The sequence below is a fragment of the Dicentrarchus labrax genome, unplaced genomic scaffold (genome assembly GCF_905237075.1).
Source record: "Dicentrarchus labrax unplaced genomic scaffold, dlabrax2021, whole genome shotgun sequence".
NCBI lineage: Eukaryota > Metazoa > Chordata > Actinopteri > Moronidae > Dicentrarchus > Dicentrarchus labrax.
This window is the reverse complement of record NW_026136717.1, coordinates 6,791,063-6,814,534: the sequence shown is the minus strand read 5'-3', so window position 1 is coordinate 6,814,534 and position 23,472 is coordinate 6,791,063. Positions and strand designations below refer to the sequence as shown.

General features: G+C 40.3%; 1 protein-coding gene across 1 annotated transcript in view; it reads right to left on the bottom strand.

Annotated features, from left to right (window-relative positions):
• Window positions 1–14,016, bottom strand: part of dnah2 (dynein, axonemal, heavy chain 2) — a 58,995-nt gene extending 44,979 nt beyond the window's left edge. The window contains exons 1-24 of the mRNA XM_051375266.1: window positions 13,802–14,016; window positions 13,590–13,660; window positions 13,277–13,441; window positions 12,842–13,070; window positions 12,341–12,451; window positions 11,642–11,880; window positions 11,206–11,397; window positions 9,897–10,054; window positions 9,396–9,483; window positions 8,368–8,573; window positions 7,103–7,232; window positions 6,489–6,671; window positions 6,048–6,262; window positions 5,659–5,805; window positions 5,224–5,380; window positions 4,799–4,908; window positions 4,138–4,267; window positions 3,676–3,864; window positions 3,149–3,293; window positions 2,685–2,877; window positions 2,118–2,318; window positions 1,634–1,790; window positions 1,283–1,457; window positions 111–274 (exon numbers count right to left, since the gene is read on the bottom strand). Of these exons, the coding sequence (XP_051231226.1) occupies window positions 111–274; window positions 1,283–1,457; window positions 1,634–1,790; window positions 2,118–2,318; window positions 2,685–2,877; window positions 3,149–3,293; window positions 3,676–3,864; window positions 4,138–4,267; window positions 4,799–4,908; window positions 5,224–5,380; window positions 5,659–5,805; window positions 6,048–6,262; window positions 6,489–6,671; window positions 7,103–7,232; window positions 8,368–8,573; window positions 9,396–9,483; window positions 9,897–10,054; window positions 11,206–11,397; window positions 11,642–11,880; window positions 12,341–12,451; window positions 12,842–13,070; window positions 13,277–13,441; window positions 13,590–13,660; window positions 13,802–13,805 (3,759 nt within the window). The 5' untranslated portion in view covers window positions 13,806–14,016. The remainder of the gene's footprint in view (window positions 1–110; window positions 275–1,282; window positions 1,458–1,633; window positions 1,791–2,117; window positions 2,319–2,684; window positions 2,878–3,148; window positions 3,294–3,675; window positions 3,865–4,137; window positions 4,268–4,798; window positions 4,909–5,223; window positions 5,381–5,658; window positions 5,806–6,047; window positions 6,263–6,488; window positions 6,672–7,102; window positions 7,233–8,367; window positions 8,574–9,395; window positions 9,484–9,896; window positions 10,055–11,205; window positions 11,398–11,641; window positions 11,881–12,340; window positions 12,452–12,841; window positions 13,071–13,276; window positions 13,442–13,589; window positions 13,661–13,801) is intronic.
• Between the last annotated feature and the right edge of the window lie 9,456 nt (window positions 14,017–23,472).

The window sequence follows — 23,472 nt, the reverse complement described above, 5'->3', positions numbered from 1 at the left end:
ACAATTCCCACATTAACCTTCTCTGTATTAACAGCTGATTATGTTGAGTCTGTGTAAGCGTATGGCAAGACAACAGTATGTTAAGACTATGAGCCTAGTGTGGGTCAGACCTTCTCTAGTGTCTGGATGCTTTTGGAAGGGGGCTGTTCTATGTTGAAGAAGCCCAGCCCGTGAAGGATGTTGTTTTCTTCCTGTTTTAGAGCCTCCAGTGTGCCGCGATGCCCTACTATTTGCTTTAAGGCCATCTCAGTGCTCAGCGAACTGTTAAATGGACCTGGATATAAACATGAAAAATGAAGGGAGATATACACACACACACACACACACACACACACACACACACACACACACACACACACACACACACACACACACACACACACACACACACACACACACACACACACATACGAAAAAGCATACAAACACATAAACATACACATTCACATACCCACAAACAAAAGGACAAACACAAAGAGAAAACATATTATACAATGCCTACTAACGCTCACCAAGAACATACACTGATTTTCATATATTGTGAAATCATTATTCAAACTATTAATGGCCAACTGAGAGCTCTCTCTCATACAGAGTAAAAGGAAAATAAATACAAACAAATATAAACAAGTTATTTCTCCCAGTTATATGCCTTCCTTGAGAAACTACATTTATAGGATTACAGATTTTTGCATTAATGTTACCAAGTTACTGTGTTTGTCAGGTATTTAATTCACTGCACTAGCAAAAACAGGTTTACATCTTGTTTTCTGATGTATAAACTACCGTACATCAAATCTTCAATAAATCACAATAAATAAAAAAATTTATATTGTTATGTAAAATTGTATATAGTGAGATAGAGGGTTTAATCATATCAGCCACCCCTATAACATAGTAACAAGAAGGACGGGAAGCAAGGGATAGAGAGGAAGGAAAGATGGTAGCATCCAAAAACAAAAGGGAAAAGACAGAAGCCAAAAGCAGTGGGAAAGGAAGAGAAGAGGCACAGAGGAGTGAGGGATGATGACGGGAAAGGAAATCAGTAACAAAGTGTCTTCCAGTCAGGGATATTAATTATTCTGTGGGAGGGAGCTGCCCTGTAGTCAGAAATCATCAGGGGCAAGAACCGATTAGGTACAGGCTATTGGTTCTGAAGAGGTTTCGCATGAATCAGTGATGGCTCAGCAGGGACAGAAGGTGCACACAAAACAGTGATGAAACACTTGATGATAATGTATACGAGTGTGAGAAAGAGAGACAATGAGAGACAATGTGTGACCTGTGCTGCTGAACTCCTGCAAAGTGTTCTCGGTCTTCTTCTTGAACTCCTCAGAGGAGAGGATGAGGCTATTCTTAAACTTCTCCTTGTGCTTCTGCAACATTATGTCACTGTCAATCAACACCTGCTGGAACCACACCCACTCCTCGTTCAGTACCTCACGCAGATCCTGCACCTGTGGGTGAACCAAGTGGCAGGATTGGAATAATGATGAGAAGGAATGTTCTGAGTGTTCATTTATGTGTAGATATACAGTACCCAAGACAGTCACAGTTTGTGTATATACAGTCCTACATTGTGTTTGCTGTATATATGTGTATATGTTTCTTTATTAATAAGCAAGGTGCTTACAGCCTGTTCTACTGGGACCTCATATTTGTCTAGGATAGCAAACTGATCATGAATGAGAGGAATCTGAGCTTCTGTTTTGGCCAAGTCGCCCTGGAGAGTCTCCAAGAGTTTCAGGCTCTCAGAAAGCTCCATCAGTGTCTGGGGTGGTCGTCTAAGCCTAAACATACACATACAAAAAAACAAAACAACAATGAGTCAAATAACTGAACTTTCTCACTGAAACTGACTATTTGGGTAATCTTTTACAAAAATTATGAATTATAAAGAAAATACAGTAGGTTTATGTAACAAATACTTCCAGCCCACCTTACCCAAAATGAGAGATTGTCATATACTCTTCTCACTCGATATGAAATGAACCAGCTGGCATAAACTACTTGATACAAAATATCTTTGATAAAGGCAAGAGAAAATAAAAGAAAGAAAGTAACTTACTTTAATAAAAATTACCCCCCCAAAAAAGTTCTTTCACTTGACTCCCCACCTGTTGGCATTGTCTTGCTGCGACGAATGAAGTTCTTTTAGGCGAGTGCTGGCCATGTGGCTGAGCAGCTGAGTGAACTTGGTTTGCCACTCACTGCAGTGCTGCACCAAGGAAGATTTGAGCGGTGAACTGTCCAGCATGACAAACCGGATGTTCAGCACCGTCTCTTCCTGTTCAACACTGTTGGCCTTTTCTGTGTACCTGGGTTGGGAGTGAACCAGAGAATGAGCATGATGCAGAAAAGGAGAAGATTAATGCCTCTGCATGCTTCATTACTGTAAACAACAAATTTTAAAGAATGTCAGACAGAATGAAACTAGAGTTCACATGGAGCAGGACACAAATTAAAAGAAACAATTAGGATAAAGCGCTGTGTGAATGAGCCTTTTTAACAGTCAGCCACAAGGAACTACAGTTGTCACAAGGTGACAATTTGCTTTAAAGGTAATTGTTCACAGCAAAAAAAGGCTAAAGTGAGCTTTAATTTATGCCCATTACAAGGTACTACAAAGCTTTTGCAGCAAAATAGTATCAAAAGGTTTAGTTTTAGTTTTGATTGTACAGTACCTGTGTATATCGGCATCAAAAGAAGTGACTGGTGGGTTTAGTCTCTGGTAGCGTTGTATAAATGAGTCCTTGTTGATCTCCCAGATATCCCTATATTTGTCCCAGGTCTTCAGATAGGCCTGCAGGTGGCTGGCATTGGCTATCATCCCTGTGGAAACTGCCGCCTGAATCTTCTTTATCTCCTCGTCTTGCTCTGAAAGATCAAAGAGGATCAGGGTGACAACAGGGACAAGAGTAGACATAGATGGTCATGTATACAACTTAGTAATCGTGTGTCACTCCTCAACAGGAATAAGGAATAAGGATTTTATATGGACATCCAGTCAACATTTTCTCACCACCTACTTAAAACAGGTCGGATGTGCAGATTGGTACTTGTGCTTGGAAAATAGAAAAAGATTCCCTGAGGAAAAAACGCCTAGATAAAATGAAACAACATGTTTTAAAATAAACCAAAAAATAACCTATGTTGATGTGTATGGGATTCCCCTGTGACCGTTTGCAGGAGAGAAGTTCAGGCAGTCGTTCAAATTCTGAGATGGTGTTGATGAGCTGAGGCATGATGTTCACAAGCTGAGCAAGCTTTTTGAGCGTTGGGGAGAACTCGACCTGTAAAAACAGAGACACACACAGCCGTGCACACAGCCGTGCACACAGGCGTGCACACACACACACACACACACACACACACACACACACACACACACCACAAACAGAAATACACAGACACTCAGTTTGACTCAGACAGGGGGCAGCACTTAAACTAGCAGCACAATGAGACAATGGATGACTGTGTCTGTGAGTCGAAGTAAGAATAAGTGAAACTAGTTTTATATTTCCTACGTCAGTGAACATATCATGTGATCTAATTTAGCTTTTTATGCAGGTCAGAATATGCGGATACATTCTAACATATGTTGACATATTTGGACGTGGTGTAAACAAATCACTATAACTTGACCTAATTGGACTGAGAGGGGTTGCTGGTTACCTTTGGTGTGGTTTGGGGAGTAGCCTGGCGCAGTAATACCAGGACTTTGAACAAGGGATTGGGTGATGTCTTGCTGTCTCCATTGATAGCCCTGGATAGCTTTTTCATTGAGCGCTTGATGTTGCTCCTTAGAGCGTCCTCTACCATGAGGTCCACCTTCTCTGTGTAGGTCACCCAGTGCTCCTGAACCTTAAAGACCATGGTAAAGATTTACACACAAGACACGGCAGTGTCAGCCTGTACCCGTTAATCCAGCAGTTTTTGTACAGATTTAAACTTGATCTCTGGGAAAAGAACAAAACTAATGACCACTGAACAGTTAAAAAATCTTGCTTCTCTATCCCCTAAGCTGCTGCCTCAACCATGCATAGTTACACTATATCACATAAAACAAATCTAAAATAACAATCTTATAAATGTGCCGGATTAAAATTTTATATGAAAGAAAAACACAGCACAGACCTCAGGTCCATCATTAGAGAAGATGTTATGAATGTGGGTCATGATATCAGCAATCTCCTGGTGTGCTGAGCGCAGAATTTGGAGATGCCTCTGCTGGTGAGCATTTTGGTCATCCTCAAACTCCAGGTTCCTTAGAATTACAACATCAGAAACACAAAGATTCAACCGAAAAAGCAATCCAATGTGCATCCTTTGGAACCGGGGTACAATTAACATACAACCCATGTTCATTGCTTCAGACAATGTCAAGAAGTGGAGATGCTTTTTGTTGACTTCCTCAGTGAGCTGTTAGCAATGTGGTAAAGTTGTCCTGTTTAAATATGTTTTGGCTTTCTAGTCAATTACCTCAACATCTAGACTGAAGGGACGGAGACTTCATAGAATGTATGTTAGCACAGAAGAACCACATGTCTCTACTGATAGGACAAGAATATATGAATGAACAAATGAATAATAAGAACGCAATGCTTTACTGTACCTAATGAATATGCATTTTAAATACATACTCTACATACAATATCAAATCTATGAACAATGTTGTAAGAAGTGACTTAATATGTAATAAATCATATCTGCTGTGGTGTTCACTTCATATTATATGTTTTGTTTATTTACTGTATTTAACATCCCATGTCCTGAGGAAGAATATATCTACTGTTACCTGTATACAGTCTTTCCATCCAGTCGAACCAGCAATGTTTCACTGATCCGGCGACAGAGGTTTGAGATGGATTGATTTGATGCTTTGTATCCATCAACTATCAGCTGGGCCTGGAGTGTAATAAAGAGGAGAGAGGAAGAAAGAAATTCCTGAGGAACTACCATCCAATTTGGTTTTCTAACTGGACCAAGAATAGGGTCCAGATCCGTTGAGTTAACATACTGCCTGATGAACTAAGATCTGTCACAACTGTCTGTGATTAAAAAAGACTTTTGGCAAATCTTTCTAGCCAGCCAGGGGATTTAATCCACACTACTCTCCCTCCATTCACCCCCTTTTCTGCCACTGCCATCTGAATCCAAAAATGAAATTAAATAAAACAGTACAATGTCTAAATCAGTAAGTAGAGAACTGTGTGTTCCAACCTTGTCAACTTGCAGGAGACACTCTCGGATGAAGATGTTAGAAGCTACTTTAGACAACCACGAAAGCTTGGTTAGCCCCGGCTGAATCTTCTTATCCATCAAACGAATTCGCTCCCGAAACAGACCCAACTCGTCAGGAGACAGCATTCCAATGATCCTGATCGTAAAACAAACACACACACAGATGAGGACATTTAGTAAATATTAGTGTGTCCATTCATCTACTAATTTGCATGTGTTTTGCGTGTGTTTTAATTTGACTAGGAAAATACAAAAGTTAAAGGCACAGTACCTTCCAAAAAATAACATTCGGATGATTCTGATATAACCATACAGTAGGCCCCTGATATAAAAAAATCATTGCAGTGCTGCATGCATCATGTGGACTACCTGTGTGTGTGTGTGGGGGGGTTGGTTTGTGTGTGTGTGTCAGACCTGTTATAGTCCCTGACCACCAGCAGTGTTCTCTCCCGCAGGCCTCTGAGGTCCTCTCTGTCCTGGTAAATGTCACACACACACTGGGGGATCTCAAACTTTTGTCGATCCCAGTAGTGGATCTCAGAGAACAGGTTCAACAGGTTGCTGGAAAAGGAAACATAAAACATTTTAAAAAATGAGCACGTATGTACGCACATATGTATGGATCTGTATCCAACTGATGGTGAGAGTTTATCTATATCCCTTGTGTGGCCACAAATAAAGGGTTAACACACAAAATAATGGGTATGAGTTTTTGTAGCACACAGATGACAATATACAGAATAACATTCTGCATGAATGTATACTTTAATGTGAATGCCTTGTGTCTCTTGTGCGTAACCCACTTGTCAAAGTTGACATCCAGCTTGGCAGTCTTGTCCTTGCAGCGCACCATGAGTGGCTGCTCCAGTCTGCTGAGGTACTGTCCGTCCAGGTTCTGGCTCCACTCGCTGAAGATCTTCCTCACCATCTCATCCAAAATCTGGACCATTTGGCCATAGGTGAAAACTGCATGCTTGTGGCTGTCTGATTCGTGCATAAAGTTGGCCTTCTGAAGGACCTGGAGGAGAAGGAAAAGGGACAAAGGAGGAAGAGGTTGAGGATGGAGATCCAGGAGGAGGGTTCACTAAAGACCATGAATACTATCAGTTTACATTCAACATATTAACCAAAGCAGAACCAGTATGGACATAGCTCTTACTACAGTTCTTCACTTTACACACTTCTCATGTGATGGTTTAAAGTAACTAGTGTGTACCAAGGAAAACACGGATAAATAAACTCACCTCCATGGGTCTCTCTAAACGATGTTTTAAGGCCCTCACCCAGTGGGCCTGGCCTGCCATCCGGGGCATATGGTTGGAAAAAGATCTTGTCCTCTGGTTCATCTCCTTGTTGACCATTCGTTGCTCTTTGTTAAAGATATTGTATACTTCCTCCATCTTCTCTTCTGTGGTGCGCTTAATGGCCTGGTATAGAGAAGATTGGATGGAAGAGAACGAGTATATGAATTGTATGAGAAGAATAGAGGACAGGTGAAAGACAAAAGTTGAGTGGCAAAGAAAACAGACAATGAGAGTTAGAGAATGCAAGAACTGAGACAAATCTGGGGAATCTCAAATCTCTAAATACAGCATAACAAAGATGCATTATACACCAAGCCTGCTCTAAGTGCATTAAAGTGATAGAAGGGGCAGTACTCTATGAACTTAGGGGTTTAAAACTTGGGTGTGGGTTAGTGTAGTGTGGGTGTGCAGAGATTCACAGGCATCCAATGATGAACTTATTTAGCTATATGACATGTGAAGGTTTAATAAATAGAAGGTGATAGAGTGTGTTTAGTAAGTGGTCCAAAAAAAATTTGTGAGTGTGTGTGTGTGTGTGTGTGAGAGAGAGACACCTCTCGAGTAGACATAGGTCTAAAAACGTCCAGAAGCCGAACTCCTTCCTCCACTGTGTTCACCGTCTTAAACACTGAACTAATGAGGTTCTGCATCATCATTTCCAGATCCTTTACCAATGCATGAAACCTGTGTACACACACACACACACACACACACACACACACACACACACACACACACACACACACACACACACACACACACACACACACGAAAAAGCAAAAAGAACATATCTATACATGAAAACACATACACATGATGATGATGATCAACTAATAAACCATAAACACACTAAACTACTTTGTGTCAGCGCCTGTAGGAGTCCTGCATCGGTCCCCGTCCCACACTGGCAAATCTTAACACAAACCAATCAGATACATGCAACTCTTAATCACTTCTGAGCAACTCGACCCGTTAATATAAGGCCTGACATGACCCATAATAAAACAGCTGTGGGCTCAGCTGTTGCTGGACATTAAAGGCAAAAGCTTGGGGTGCCAGATACTGCTGGGATGAACATATAAACATAAAAATGCACTGATACATACAGATCGCAGTCTCTGTTTTGTTACTTTCTTGTGTTTCTGCAACATTAACCAGCTAATATTCCATCAGCTGGAGCCACCTATTCATTCTACCACTGACAGCCTATTTGGAGTGATATATATTAATATTTAATATTTAGGTTGTGTATGAACTTCAGGCGCTTTTTTTTCTCTTTTTCTGCTTTACCTGTTGATGTTTTTAAAGAGGATGAGAGGAGCTCATGTGACTGCTCATTACAGAAGCTCGTCCTGATTCTACCTGCTGATTCTGTATTCCTCCTTTTAATAATGTAGTCAACCTTTCTTCTAAATTTCACCCGGCTGCGCCTGGGTTTCAGCAACCCCTGTGGTGCACCTTATTTCAGAAAAATAGAACCCCTACAATAATATCTAGAGAAGCAGACAGATATTAGTTAAAGCCAGTGTATTAAGATAGCAAGCATGCATCAGAATCAGAAATGCTGATACATTTTCAGACATTGGTAGATGCTTTCATCAGAACATCATGTTTTTGTTTGTATGTGTGTAGTGAGGTAGAAACTATAGAAACTATACATCTTGGGACAAATTGGGATGCAGCTGCATCATGACAATTAATCAATATTTCATTGCTTTACGCCAAACAGAACAAATTTTGGCTTTTTAAACAATGCAAAATACTTTCATACTATTTAATTTAGTCTTTGTTTGAATGTGTTAAAGAGCAATAGACCTACCTGTTGAATTCATTGCACCAGGTGGTGTTCTCCACATCAAGGATACCCTGGTCAACTGAGCGTAGGTTCTGTAGGCCACGGTGGAAGTTGCCCTCTATCTCTAGGAGGGAGCGGGTGAACTCTGGTCCCTGGGAACCGCTGAAGCAAGGTAGGGCCCTCTGCTGACCATCCTCCCAACGAGCAAACTGATGCTGGCAGTCACATACCTGAGAGAAGGCATGAGAAAATAATATCCCAGATAACAAACAATACATACATAAGGAATATATTTTTTGAAGTTACTGTGTGGTAAATAAGTCACATCCCAATCATTTATTGATATGTTGCAGGGAGAGAGAGAGAGTAGACACAACACATATGAATACAAAGTTGAAACAAAATGGGAAAAGAAAACCATCAAAAGCTAATCTTTATATTGTATTTTAATTAATTTGACATTTCCTATTGTGGTACTCATGTGACACCTGTGGCAAAACAACCTAACTCCGATCATTCATATTGGAAGTTTACAAAATATATAAATCCCACATTTGTCATGATACACTTGAGGAAAGATGCTATAATGGTGATGTTCAGTGAAGTAATTGATTGTAGACCGCATCATTGTTTTGAATGTTGTAAAACGAAGTTACATAACTAGTGAGTAAAACAGTGACACAAAGTAAGTAGCCTTAATAGTTTTAAAGTAGCTGAAGACTCAGATGGAAACAGCTGTGACTTAATAAGATTCACTTTAGATTGTAAGCGCAGGAGAGCACTATGTGGCCTCCATTCCATTTATAAACTTCTGCATGGCAGTGTGTAATCTGCACAGGGGTGTTGACATGATAATGCTGATCATTAATTTATTGGCATCAATAAAAAACATTATTTACAGGCTGCATCTGGTGGTACTTCATCATAAGCAACCCCTGCATTAGCTTATGGGGGGTTGCTTGGTCTGACATGGATTTCAACAGCATGAATTTATAGACTTGTAGTGTGGGTATGTATAAATGTCTCTATATGTGTGAGTGAGGGAAAAATACCTCAAGCAGGTCTCTGAACCTCTGAATGAAAGCATCAACCACCACAAAAAAGCTTGTTTGATCCAGGACCCAGCCTTTTGGAGAATACCTGAGGTTACAAAGGAGGGGGAAGAAGAGAGAGAAAAAGAGGAGGACAGAGAGAGTGGGTAGAGAATCGGAAACAGGAATGAAGAGTCAGATGAGCGGTCACTATTGTTTAACAGCCATCCATTCAGGCTAAGCCCTAATTACACAGGGCATCTCTGAGCTGCCCTGTCAATCTCTCAGGGTGTCCAAGCTTGCTTTTGTCCAGGCTTCAACATTTAACAAGACTTCAAGATCTGAGGTCATCTCCGGCCTAAACTCTTTCAAATCAAGGCTTTTCTGTTTGATAATGCTCTTTATGGGTCTATTTATTTAAATTGTTTACACTAAACCCAAATCAAGCAGTGAATATCTGTTATTAGAAAGCAAACACATGCCCAGGGTGTTGAGTCCCTGCATAGGTGAGATTTCTCCTACTTGCGGTGAATCTGTGAGGCGTTCTGGTAAATTTCCTTCCAGGCCAGGCAGCATTGGATACAGTCACTAAGGTTTTGCTTGCTGGATAACACGTAGCCCTCAAAGATCTTGTCCAGAGAGATGCTTTGGAAGCACAGGCGAATGATCTCATTACTCATCTGCAACACAGCAGAAAACACTTGTCACAAATAATAGTGTTGGGAGACCTAGGTACAGACATTCATACTGACATTTATTAATACGCAAATATATCTTCACCAGGTTGGCTAACGTTAATAATGTTCATAAGCTTAAACCCCTAAAACTTAAAGAGCCAGTGGCTTGCAGAAAAACGAATACATCTACAATCCCTCTTCCTAACATCAAGTTGATTGCTCTTTCTTGGCAAAACAACCACACAGGGTTAAATTTATCTTTGACAGATGCGGAGGATGCAAAGATAATAGCAACTGAGGCAGCTGCCTGTAGAACGGTCACTACAGCAGCTATCGCCCACTAGTGTTATTATTTTCTATCCACTCTCTTTGGTATTAGCTGGAAGCCTAAACCAGGCATTGCGTTCCCCAGTGATCTACATTGCACATATGTGGGTTATAGGTCCAGTCTAAGATCCAGTGCTACACAGTTTGAAGAAACTCCTGCCGCTCTGAAGGGAGTGCTTGTGCTAATAATCAGACCAAATGTTTTAGCTGAGCAAGTAATATTTCATGTAATATCAAAGGCATAAGTGAGATAGAGATTGTGTGTGTGAGAGTGAGTGACTGTGTGTGAGAGTGAGTGAGAGAGAGAGAGAGAGAGAGAGAGAGAGAGAGAGAGAGAGAGAGAGCGAGAGAAATGAAAATGATGAGAAAAATATCAGAATGTAGGGATATATAAGAGTGAGAAGCGCATTCACTCTCATGGTATTGTAACTCTGTTGTCTGAGCACCCTGGATGAGTGGGAGTGGGCTTCAGTGAGAATGATGCTTTATCAGAACAATACAAAAAACCTAATCCAGCTGGAGAGCTGATCTACAGCTGAAAGGAGATTCTGAAAGCAAAAGGTTATCTGTTAATGTTGCTCCACTGACTTATTTGTGGAATACATGACGTGACTTGAAGTAGCACATCACATTAATTGTGTACAAAATAGCTGTTAGAAATATGAAGGGTGGATTGCAGCATGGGTTTGTGTATGCACAGTATGTTAAAATGATGTGTGTGAGAGAATAATGGAAGTAACAGAGAGACAGAGCACAGGAGGTCAATAAAAGAAACCTGGTACGAATAATCTATTCCCCATTATTCTTATGTAGTAAAATGCATGTACCTTGCGGAAGAGACCACTGATCCTCTCACTGGTGTTGTAGTGGATGGAGTTGACCCAGATAATGCGAATGAGACTGACAATCTCTCGCAGTTTAGGAGCAACTTGGCTAGGCTTGAGCTGGGCAAGCTCTTCACATGGCTCCGTCAATATGGATAGGTAGGACAGGTTGGATTGGGCCTGCAGAGAGCAATCCTGGGCAAGGAAAGATTATATTATGAATGATTATTATTATTATTGTGATGTTTCAGTCAAGTAAACAAAAGTTTGATGTCAACATTTTCCAACTTTCTGGCTAGGAAGCAAGTTTGTAACACAGATGCAGCAGTGTTTAAACAATGATTATCACAATACTCATTATTTTGTTTGAATGTTTGTTCTTTAATTTACGACATGACCTTTGTTAAGAGATGACTGTAGACTTGAAGACTCCCTGTACCTGTATTTCCTTGGCCAGTTTGCAGAAGCGCTGCACATAGAGAGACTTAGAGAGCTGCAGGATGTTCTGGATGTGCCTGACCCCTGGCTTTTGCAGCTGCTGGCTTATGTCCAACAGCTTGGCAGAGCGACTTTTCCAGAAGGCTATCTCCTGTAGTGGTCCAGAGTTGTCCCTCACCTTCCCTATTTCTTGGTCATTCAGTAGCTCCTTGATCTGATCTGTCCAGTGGATCATGACAGCTAAAAACAGGAAGAATGAGTGAAATAAAATTGAATAGATGTAGGGAGAAATAAATATGACAAAAAATAAATGGGATTGGGGGAGGAAAGAAGAGCAAAGGTTAGACTGATGTTAAAACCACTAAGTATGACTAAGGAAATGACAATGTGAGAAAGGAGTTAAAAAACAAAGATGATGGGTGGACAAAGAGCAGAACACAAAAAAAAACAATAAACAAGTTGGACTGATGCAGGTGAGAGGTTATGAGTGCAGTGCTTCATTAAATAAAACCTTTAGAGTCTGAGACAGAAAGCCAGGGCTGCAGTTTGGCTGATGTTTTGAACATCAGCCAAACTGGAGAGAACAGAAAAGCACAGACAAAAAAATAAATAATGATTTTGAGACATAGACCCCACAGAGACAGATGGCAAGAGAAAGGCACCCCCACTCCCCTACATATACAGAGCTCCTCAGGCTTACTCTCCATTCTCTGCACCAACTTCTTGTCCTTGACAGCCTCCTCAGGGCTGCACTGTAGAGCTTCCATTGGGATATATAGAACTGTGTTGCCCACCTTCTTGTAACAATCGTCTGTTAAAAAAACAAAACAAAATATTACACTGCAGCACAAGGGCATGTGGCTCGGAAAAGATGACAGCAGGTTACGATGGCCATCCTGTGCACACTGCACCAACTGAAGCCAAATGCAACAGGTGTCTTGTGCTTTTCATGATTTCTACCGCATAATCCTGGACTAGAGCACAGCCTGTATACCGGAGCCTATAAAAACCTTGCTAGATTGCTCTTTGGTGACATACTGTATAGAGGAGGCCCCTAAACAGTCTCAGTATAAAATCATAGTGAAGAAGGCAAAGATAATATCTTTGCAGGTGTCAAGAAGTTTTTCAAAACTACTACCTTGCGTAGTGTTGCTTTAAACAGTCAACTATGTCTCTTTGTCTTTTCCTCTGAGGTACCCACCTGTGAGGCTGGCAAGGTAGCAGTGCATGTTGTTTGTATAGGTGTCCTTGATGCTCTTCTCACTGTAGGTGCTGAGGGCTACTGGGGGTGCATGCAAGCAGGTCATGTCATGAAGCAGCTTCTTGGTGGGGTCGCCCCTCACTGTGCCAAACTGTAGAGCCGCATCAAACGTTTCTACTGTGAGTATGGCTTCTGGCATGCGGATAAAATAGGACAGCTGCTCTACCACCTGAAGACATGTGGCCAGGAAGAGAGATAGAAAAAATACAAAGAGGGAGACGAAATAAAAAAAAAAACATACCGTAAAGGAGGAGAAGAGAGTACTCCAGCTATTCAGACAATGTGGATGCTTTTTAGAAATGTGAACAAAGACAAGTACCTGTACATTAAACTTAAGATTTTAGGATTAAAAATGGAGAGGAAAGTGTGCGGTACCGGTATAGGCATGGAGTACTCCACCCGCAGCCCAACGCAGGTGTCCACGTAGACCACCATGGTTGTGATAGTGGTGTCCACAATGAACTGATCCACAGCCCTCTCATTCTCCTCTGTCCACAACTCTTCAGTGACACCAGGAAGATCCACACAACGGATAAACAACTTCCAGTGGACGGAGAGATGAAAGGAAGGGTCCAAGGAGAAAAGGAGCGAGGGAAAGACAGATAGGTGGTTATTTTTAGTGATATAATTGAATGGTAACGTAAGAAAAAGTTTAAATGATTTATTACAATCCATGACCAAGCATTACCAGACGAATGCTCTTAGAGTATTCCTCTTCCATTTCTTTTAGAGCTTCCGGCACAAAGTCTTCTCCTTTCTCTGTGGTTATTTAAAAAATATAAGCACAGAAACACACACGATACGTAGGGTGTTAGACTAGCTTAAAATATAAGCGTTAGCATGTTAGCAAACTTTCAGCAACTAACGTTAAGCTAACGTTAGTTAACTTACTGAACTTACCCATGTAGCAGCCGTTAAGTCCCCACGAGCTGAAATAACGTTACATGACAACGACAGCTCAAGTATTTATTTCTAACGGGTCCGGTACAGTATCTGTTTACGGGTCAAATGTTTAACGGAAAGTCATTCTTTGCGATAGCTACTTTTCTTTTTTTAAGTGTTCCTTTGAGGGATAGCTGGGACTTGCTTCGGTCAAACCTGTGGTTGAGTGTGCATGTCGCCATGGAAACGTTTGGTTGCCGAGGCAACGCTGGAGAGGGGTAGGGCATGATACGAGCTCGCTCACAGGCGATAACCAGGTGAAGTGAGGAGTATCATTCATTCAGGCCGTTTCCACAGTTTTCGAGGTATATTTTGCATCTAGTGTGAGTTTAGTGTGCTGTATATGATACGGAACCGTATGACACGCTTACAACAACCGAACTGGTTCCTTAACCTTACCTGACACGCGGATACAAGTAACGTTAAGTAAGCTAAACTAAGTGAGTTTATGGTTAAAAAATACGATATCAATATTCATTTTGGTAACATTAGGAACATTCATATTGGTATTTTCAACAATTCCACTTCCGCAGTAAACTTGTTTAAATTAAAATGCATTAATTCAAAGACACATGCTCTAATGCTGCTGTGACAATGCTGTTTGAGTTACAGAATTACTGTTGACAAATTATAATACACATAAGGCAATATTAAGTACAGATGACCATGTGGCTGAAAATTCAGGTGTGTCAGAATGCATTTCTTTGCCCTCATTTTCTAACATTTTCCCAATCTTTAATATTCAATTTGAATTCATGGAATTATTTAAAGATAAATATTACAACTTTAATCCAACTTGAATCTTAGATCAGAATATTTTTTTTAATCTAAAATTTTGTTTCATAAAATGCACATAGAACCAAGAAATCAAGAAACATACAACTATCAATGTTGTACTTAAGTACAATGACAGTAACACACATCTGCAGCCTTGTTGAACAGAATTTGCTTGTAGCTTTAGACTTGAGTATGATTGTGTGATGATTGTGATTCTTTTATTATCACCTTACAAAGCTTTATTGTTAGAATACATAGACAAGATCAAAAACAGCATTTTGTTATCCACATTACTTTAGGTATTAATTATAGACCTTTGTAGAGAAGCCATTTTGGCATGAAATAGTAGGGTAAACACAGGTGTTACCAGTGATACTAATTAAGGTTCTGTTCCATTCAGGTCAAACAGAGTAACGGTGCTGCTATTGTACATGTCTGCTACACTAAATGGAACAGAACTTTAATTTGTATTATTGGTAACACCTGTTGCACCTTCATTTGAAAATGGCTGCTGTGAAAAAGGTCTATGGCATGCACTAGTAGCACTTGGGTTTTTATTGTTGTAGTTATCAGTTAACAAAACCCTCCAATTCTTCAATTTCGTAACAACTGGAATCAAATACATATATTTTCATTGACAACTAAATTCTTTGAGAACACAATGTAGCACACCATCTACAAATTGTGTTTGTGTATCATCTCTAAAGCCATAAACAAAGTATATTTAGCTGAACCAATCACAAAATACGAAATGAGATACAACTTTGAGTATTTGAAACAGTTTATGCAGTGTTTATGCAACTTCATGAATAATCAAAAACAAAAAAACAACTGTTATACACCCTGAAACTACAAGAATCTTTAATATTAAAGAAAGTAAAACAAGGATAGTTCATCAAAAATGTATAGCACTATTGAAAATGTGCTACCTCATTAGTGTGACAATAAGGTGCTATTACAAAAGAGTCTGATCTTGACTACGGTCACTTTGAACAGAAATAGGAGTGGACTCCTTAATTTGTGGAGGCTCTGGGTCCTCTTGATCCACACTGGAGTTTCTCTTCTGGTTAACCGAGCTGCTGGTCAGCAAGAACCTCCTCCACCTCCTTATGAACATGATGCTGTGGGAGCCCTGGAGGAGCAGAGAAAACAAGGAATAGTATCCTATTGTGATGAAAAAATGCAAATACGTACAAGTAAATTAAACCATTAGGATTGTGCATAAATGTAGTTCAAATAATCTGTAATCTGTATGTACAGTAAACATAATGAAAGTATGAGAATAATAACTGCATAACAATATATATTTTTTAAGAAATTCAACACACTTAACACTTAAAAACACTGTTGAATTTGTAAGTTATCTTCCTGCACTCTTCCAATCAACTTGACCCAACTGTAGCAGTCCTGTGTCGCCGTCTAGTGGCAGATTGACTGAAGTGCTGCAGGGAGACAATGGGAAAGAAGTGTGGAGCAAATTTAAACTTTAACTTTACTGGACATTTAAAAAAGGAAATATGATTCTCGTCCCACATCGCCCAAACTATTTCATTCAGTTTTAACCTATTATACTAAAGTAACATATTTAATATTTAGCTTATGTATAGCCTATATTAAAGGATGGAAAAAGTTAGATAATTTGCGTAATCACAAGCTGCAGACTTACATTCCACTAAAAAATAATAATAAAATGATGAGAAAAAAACAAAAAATGTGAATGTAATGTACAAAACAAACATTATTTTATGGTCGCATGTTTCTGTTCTGCTTCTGACAAACTATGAGTGTATCTTACCTTTTATGTGCAATCCAAAATGCGCTGCAGGGGAGGTGCTGCGCTGACTCTCGCTGTTAAAACAGTCTAATAGTGGAAAACCTCCACCCCCAGCCACAGCAGCTCCTTAAAAGCCCTCTCCCAAAAAAAACATGAACATTCAACATCCATAACGCGTTTGGGTGCAAACGTCGACACGGGGAGCTACTGTACATTTAGATGGATCACAAGCCAGGCTGAGAAAATGTGGATCGCCCATGGGCAAGGCATGACGGATAAGACTCATCACTGATCTTGCATCTCTGCACAGTCATACCGCCTTTCTAAATGATTGCACAGCTCGTTTCCTCCTCTGGAGTAGCTATATGGAAGACCAGTTGCGACAGTAAAAAAAACAAACATAAAAACAACAAAAACAAGATGAAAACTTGATAATAAAAGCCTTGATAATAATAATAAAAAAAATGTCATGTTACTTTGAAATTATAAGTTGCAATCGTAGATTTAAAAAAAAATCAAAATTATGAGAAATCATAAGCATAACTTTGACTTCACCCATTTTATTTATTTTATTATCAAGGCTACATTTTCATCTTTATTTTTTATTTTACTGCAGAAAATGGGCTTCCAAAGCATGATACCTCTAATAAACAAACAAAAAAAAGTAGCCTATAGGTGCAGATCCAGTTGCTTCAACAGTGCCCCCAAAATGTAGTTAGTGATAAACATTTCTCACTGAAGAACACCCTACTGCAATCACAGCAAACAGTGCACTTCTTACTCTGTTGAAACACAGACCCTGTTACATCTGACACTACTGAAAGACTCTTTCCCCTCCTTCCCTCTCTCGCTTTCTCTCTTTCTATGTGCAGATTTATCTTCTTGGACATTAGCTGCCCGACCTCCATAGTCACTGGCAAACATTGTACAACTTGCCTAAATTTCATTATTAACTACTATTCACTGGAGAACAACTGGACCCCAGGTTTTCCCCATTAGGTTAAAGAGTAATGAAGAAGGAACTAGGCCTAACAGAAGAGTCACTTTACGAATCAAAAGTTGTGCTTTGGAAAACTTCCAAAGGTCTCTGTCATTTCCCTAGAAACTGAAAACTGGAGCATAGTAAAATTGGGTTGGTTCAAAAATGAAAGCACAAAGCAAACCCATCAAGTAGCTCCTAAACAGAGATTCATTAGGCTCCTAGGGGTGGTGATGTAAGGGGGACAGCGAGCAAACTGCAGATTAGTCAATGGAGCATTCAGTAGTCAGACAGTATAATAACCATTTTCAATCACCCTATTTCTTCTACTGAAGTTACAGGGGTATAACAGGTCTGCAGAAAATCTAGTTTTAAAAGATCTGTTATACGTAAAAGTTTGTAACACCACCTCTAACAAAGTGCTAAAGAAATGCAGATTTGTATTATTATGGTACTTTTCTGAAGAATATCAGCCACAAAACAAAACATACAGTGTTCTTGTATCGGGATACACAATTCTTGTTAAACTCATTAGAAAATTAATTGCTATCCCATTATAACAAATGCATCTAAAATGTTTCCACACCACATTTACACTCCAGTATATTTCAGCTGGAGCTTTTATCCATAAAAACACCTCCCAAGTCTGATATTTTTGTAACAACCAGGCCTGAGAATAAGCCAATTTGAATTTGAATTCAGCATGTTGCTATGAGTGCCCCCCTCCATCTCCCACCCAACCAGAGACCACCAGTGTACACACACACACACACACACACACACACACACACACACACACACACACACACACACACACACACACACACACACACACACACACACACACACACACACACACACACACACACACAGACCTGGGTCTGATAAAGAGGCTCTTAAACCCTGAGGAAGTCTGTGTTCGGTCTTTCAGGGGGACAATCCTTACGTCTGAATACAACCTTGAACTCAGCCCCCCCTCCCTCTCTGGTTCCCCTCTCTCATTACTGGACCATTCTTCCTCCCGGCTCACTTTCTCCAGGGTCCTTCTCTTGTTTTTCTCTCCCTCCCTTTCAGGAGTTTGGGCTGAGTTCTTTCCAGTGGGGAAGTCCGGGACTTCTCTCTCACAACGCTGAGCGACTGCAAACGTCTTGTCTGCAAAGCTTCATTAGAATTCATTTGTTTGAATAGGTTCATTTCTCCTTCAGTCACTGCCTGTGTCCTCTTGTTCAGCTTGGGGGAAATGCACATTAGCATAATTTTGTTTAACTCATCTTGATTAACTTTGTTGTTTGCATGTCAGCTTTTACACTGTGTGCAAGTTTTTCTGTGTATCTGGGTGTTTTGAAAATGAGAATATTCCTCTATGGTTCAGATATTTAAAATTACCAGTAACAGAATATTTCTTGTTGAAATCAAGAGACAGCAGTGCATTGCCTGTCCAGTGAGTAAACTGCTTCCCTGGGCAGTGATGCCTGCCATACGGTGAGAAAATGTTGGTTTGAGAGTGGAATAGAGGTGTGCAGGTACAACGACACAGGATTGGATAGGTTCCTGAAGATCCATGAACATCATCATCATCATCATAAACTAGAGGGATGAGCCATAATCTCTAGTGGTTATGTCATATAAGTGAGTCTTGTGAAGAAACCAGATACAAAATGGCCAGAGACAGAGAGGCAGGCAGGCCAAAATTAAAGCCATGAGTCGGTGAGCTCAGAACTAATGACAGGCTGCCATGCCAAAGAGGGGCGGAGAAGAGAGGAATGAAGGGATGGAGGAATAAATAAGCAGGACAGGGAGTCTATGAGGGGCTGTTGTTGCTGCTTATACCAGATGAGGCAGAAGATATACAGCATCATCAGAAAAGATGGGGGGATGGATGAGAGGGATGAATAAAAAGAAATTTAAAAAAGACAGAGAAACAGAGTTGTCTAGTTTAGAAGTGGTCAGATTACAAGAATAGAGAAGCTCAGCTGGAGGCAGCAGCCTTAATAGCTGTCCAATACTCCTATAAAAGGAAATAGATACAGACACACACTGACACAGATGCACATACAGTACATCCAGCAGTAATAAGCTGCTGGCTGGAGCACAATGAGCTCAGGGTCTTTTTAGGAAAGTGGAGCAGGCCTTGGAAGGTTTACTTTGATTATTACACTACTATTAGTCCACAGACGCAGGCTTTGTTCAGCCACCAAGGGCCAAGGTATGCTCCACCTGATGAACAGCTACTCATAAATACATGCATGTGCGCACACACACACACACACACACACACACACACACACACACACACACACACTAATGCATCTGCATACATATTTTCATTCACAGCCTTAACGAGGAAAGAATCAGACACTTGAAGATAGACATGATCTGCCCCGAATAACCCCTGCTTACTCTCACACACACATTCCACTGACTCATACACCACACAAACATTCACACAAAGAAACACACACAACACACACACACACACACACACACACACACACACACACACACACACACACACACACACACACTTGTAGCCAGAATCTTTTTTTCTAGCCCCTTGACCTGGGCAGACAGCACCCTGTGTTTTCTCCCCACTGTAAAGAGAGGTCCAGTGATAATGAAGCCAGAATGGAGTGTTCGGACAGAATTACAGCTGGAATGCTGCCAGAGCCCCATCACTCTGTGTGTGTGTGTGTGTGTGTGTGTGTGTGTGTGTGTGTGACAGAGAGAGAGAGAGAGAGAGAAAGATTGGACACAGGAGAACAATAAGTGTGTGTCTGTGCAGCCAGGCAGAGTGATGGATAAATACACCTTTAATAACAGAGCAGTGAGTCTGTACAGAGGCAGGCTTGCAGCTGTTTGACTGACTGAAAGGAGCAGCATAGATTAGTGCTGATCAGATCTCAATCACAAAGATCAATACACAAAGAATCCTGAATATTTAGTAAGTCCAGTGTGTAGGATTTACTGACATCTAGTGGTGTAGTTGCAGATTGCAACTCAACCGCTTCACCCTCCCTTTCTAAGCAAAACATGTGAAAAACGCTCCTATCTACAGCTAGTGTTTGGTTTGCCTGTTCTGGGTTACTGTAACAGAAACACACTGAATATAAATTCTTATATTCAGGTGATTATACAGTAATGAAAACATACTTATGAATATTATATTCCATTTCTGCCAATAGATCCTCCTAAATGTTACACACCAGACCTTTAATCTTGACTCAGTATTGACTCTTTGTCTTGTTTTGTTCTAGGCTACTCATTCTCCAAAGAGCAGCTGTGTCAATATTAATGATCCAAGCACTTTTTCATTCTAGTCCGCCCACTTTATGAAGTGAGAAAAAAGGAAGGCAGCAATTAAAGGAGTGCATCAGTATGATTGGTGAGAAGTGGAGTATTACATGTTGTTATTCAGAAAATAATTAATTAAAAACACAAAAGCAGTAGGCTTGGAAGAACTTGGTTTGGAAGATGTTAGAGGAATATGTGTGTAGTGTGTGGCTGGCACAGTGTTGATACACAGGCGTCATAGATGCAGTGGAAGGTCCCCTCCAGACTGGATGATATCACTACTAAGCCTTTGATCACTTTTTCTAGCTCGACCAGGGACAAACTAACACACAAACAAACACAGTTTCAGCTGGCAATTTGTCATCTTAACCCCCACTTATAGTGAAAAAGAAAGACCATGTCTAATGTGGATCTACTGTAATACTACAATGATTCATTAATGTCTTTGAAATAAAGGAAAACGTTAAGGCAGAAATGGGGAATAGTTATGGGCTATGACACTCTGGTAACTATTGGCAGTTCTCACATACACATTCACATATCCAACATTACTCCACATTTCCTGAATTATTAATGTTGTTTACTTTTATTTATGTAAACCGACCACTGAGTATTCCATCAATCTTCAGATTTCTTACCTTGCTTGACAGCATGTGGCACACACACACACACACACACACACACACACACACACACACACACACACACACACACACACACACACACACACACACACACACACACACACACACACCTCCATGGACACCTTTCAAACTTCATAATGTCCCTTCCAGTTAGATAATGGCCCCAGCCTCTACATTACCCATTCATAACACATAGAAGTTCAGGCTGGAGACAGTAATACCTACCAGAACACAGACACCCATGCACATGCAAATTCAGTTATACACGGACACACACTTTTTGCAGCTAAAGGTAAAAAGTAGATAGTGTGTAGTGCTCTCCAAGTTAAGAACACCTGCAGGTGAAAAGAAGCCACTGGCAGCCTCATGTATAGGAGGAGGTACATGGTTGTCTACATCCTCCTCGGCCAACAGAGCAAGTTAGCCGCAAAACAAAACTCTGATACATGAAGAATTTGTGGATGATATTAATATATTTCTAAATATCTTTTCCCATGGATGACCAATAATACTGACTTTTTATTTTATCATGTATTTTGTTTTGGTAAAGGTAAATAATACAGTAGATTTAATATATATGTATATATACGTATATATAAACCAAGTAAGTCATATTAATAACTAGACATAGTTCCCTCTAAATATTATGGTGTACATTATACATTATACATTTTTTTGTGTGTTTTAGGAGCTTATTCATATGGCTTTACACCTTTATCATGTCATGACAGCTGGATCAAGTGACAACAAAATATCCCAAACACTTCAATTCAGCTGGCTTTCTGTAAATAGGAAATGACATTTTATCTGCTCTACCACCACCTCTTAAGTCTTTTAAGAATGGTTGGTTAGAAATGAAGTGAGTGGACACGGGTGCCTGTGTGCATTTGAGTAAATTTGTGATTAAATGAAAAAAAGCAAGGACTAAGTGTTCCTGTCAGTGTTCATCAGGGTGGCACTGTGTCTATATTTCCTAGGCTGCAATAATCTGACCGTCCACTTGGTGGTGCTGGCACTCCGCGACCACAAGGAGCTCCAGCAGGGATTTGAAGTGGCCTCTGCTCCTGCTGAGTGCAGCCGCAGTGCGCTTCCTCAGGAAATAATGTGTTTTTACGTTAGTGGACTGTATGCATTTGGATACAAATACATACAGTACATTTCAAATATAGTACATAGTTTAAGTCTGAAGGCACAGTTCATAATTTATTTATGTGTGACTATGTATGTCTTTATGTGTGCTCATATGTGCTTACTTGAAGAGGGACTGACAGCAGTTTTACATAAATATACAAATTACATTAAGTCCATACACATTAAGCAGTGGTAGAATAAATGTGTGTTACAGTGTCTCACTTAAAGAAGGGCTGGTTTATGGTAGCATCGCAGAAGTAGTCATTGATGTATGTGGTTAGAAGACGTCTGTCCCAGTCGTCTGTGACATGACCTCCATAGTTGACCCCAGCAATGAGATACTTCAGTGCATCCCAGGGAATCTCCTCATACTCATCCAGGAACAGACTAAGCAGATTCTCACTCACCTGGGGGGGGGAATCAAAACCATGCTCTTAACAGACTGACTTTGAAATGTGAGACACAGACCAAGGAGCAAGTGAAAAAGCTGCAGAAAGTAGACAGAAACAGTAAAAAATGATTCGGTCTCATACACTTGAACTAGATAGTCATTATTCATTAGTCTAACTGGCCCTCACTCTGACAGTGTATACAAGGACCTTTCTGATCGAGCTGAGACTATATTTCTGTTTTAAAGCACATTACTCACAAAGAACACATCAGCCACAAATAAATTCCACTCAATCATCACCACCATAAACACAACCACGTCATAGTCATCTCCACTTGATCATTCAATAATTGTCACCACTAACATCTTCACTGCACTGATTGCAGTTCATCTGATGGCAGATATGCCAATAACTGTCACTGTTTAATGGTTTCCTTCAGTATGAGATGAGGCCCTGACCTCAAAGACAGAATCGTTGAAGCTGTAGACAATGTTCCATCCCATCTGCAGAACTGCTTCCTTTACAGCAGGATGCAGAGGAAAAAAAAACAAAAAGAGACTGTCATGCTCATTTACATTGGCTTTTATACCCTGAGGGTGACATAGTGTTAACACTCTGGGAAAGCTTTATTTGGGATTGTT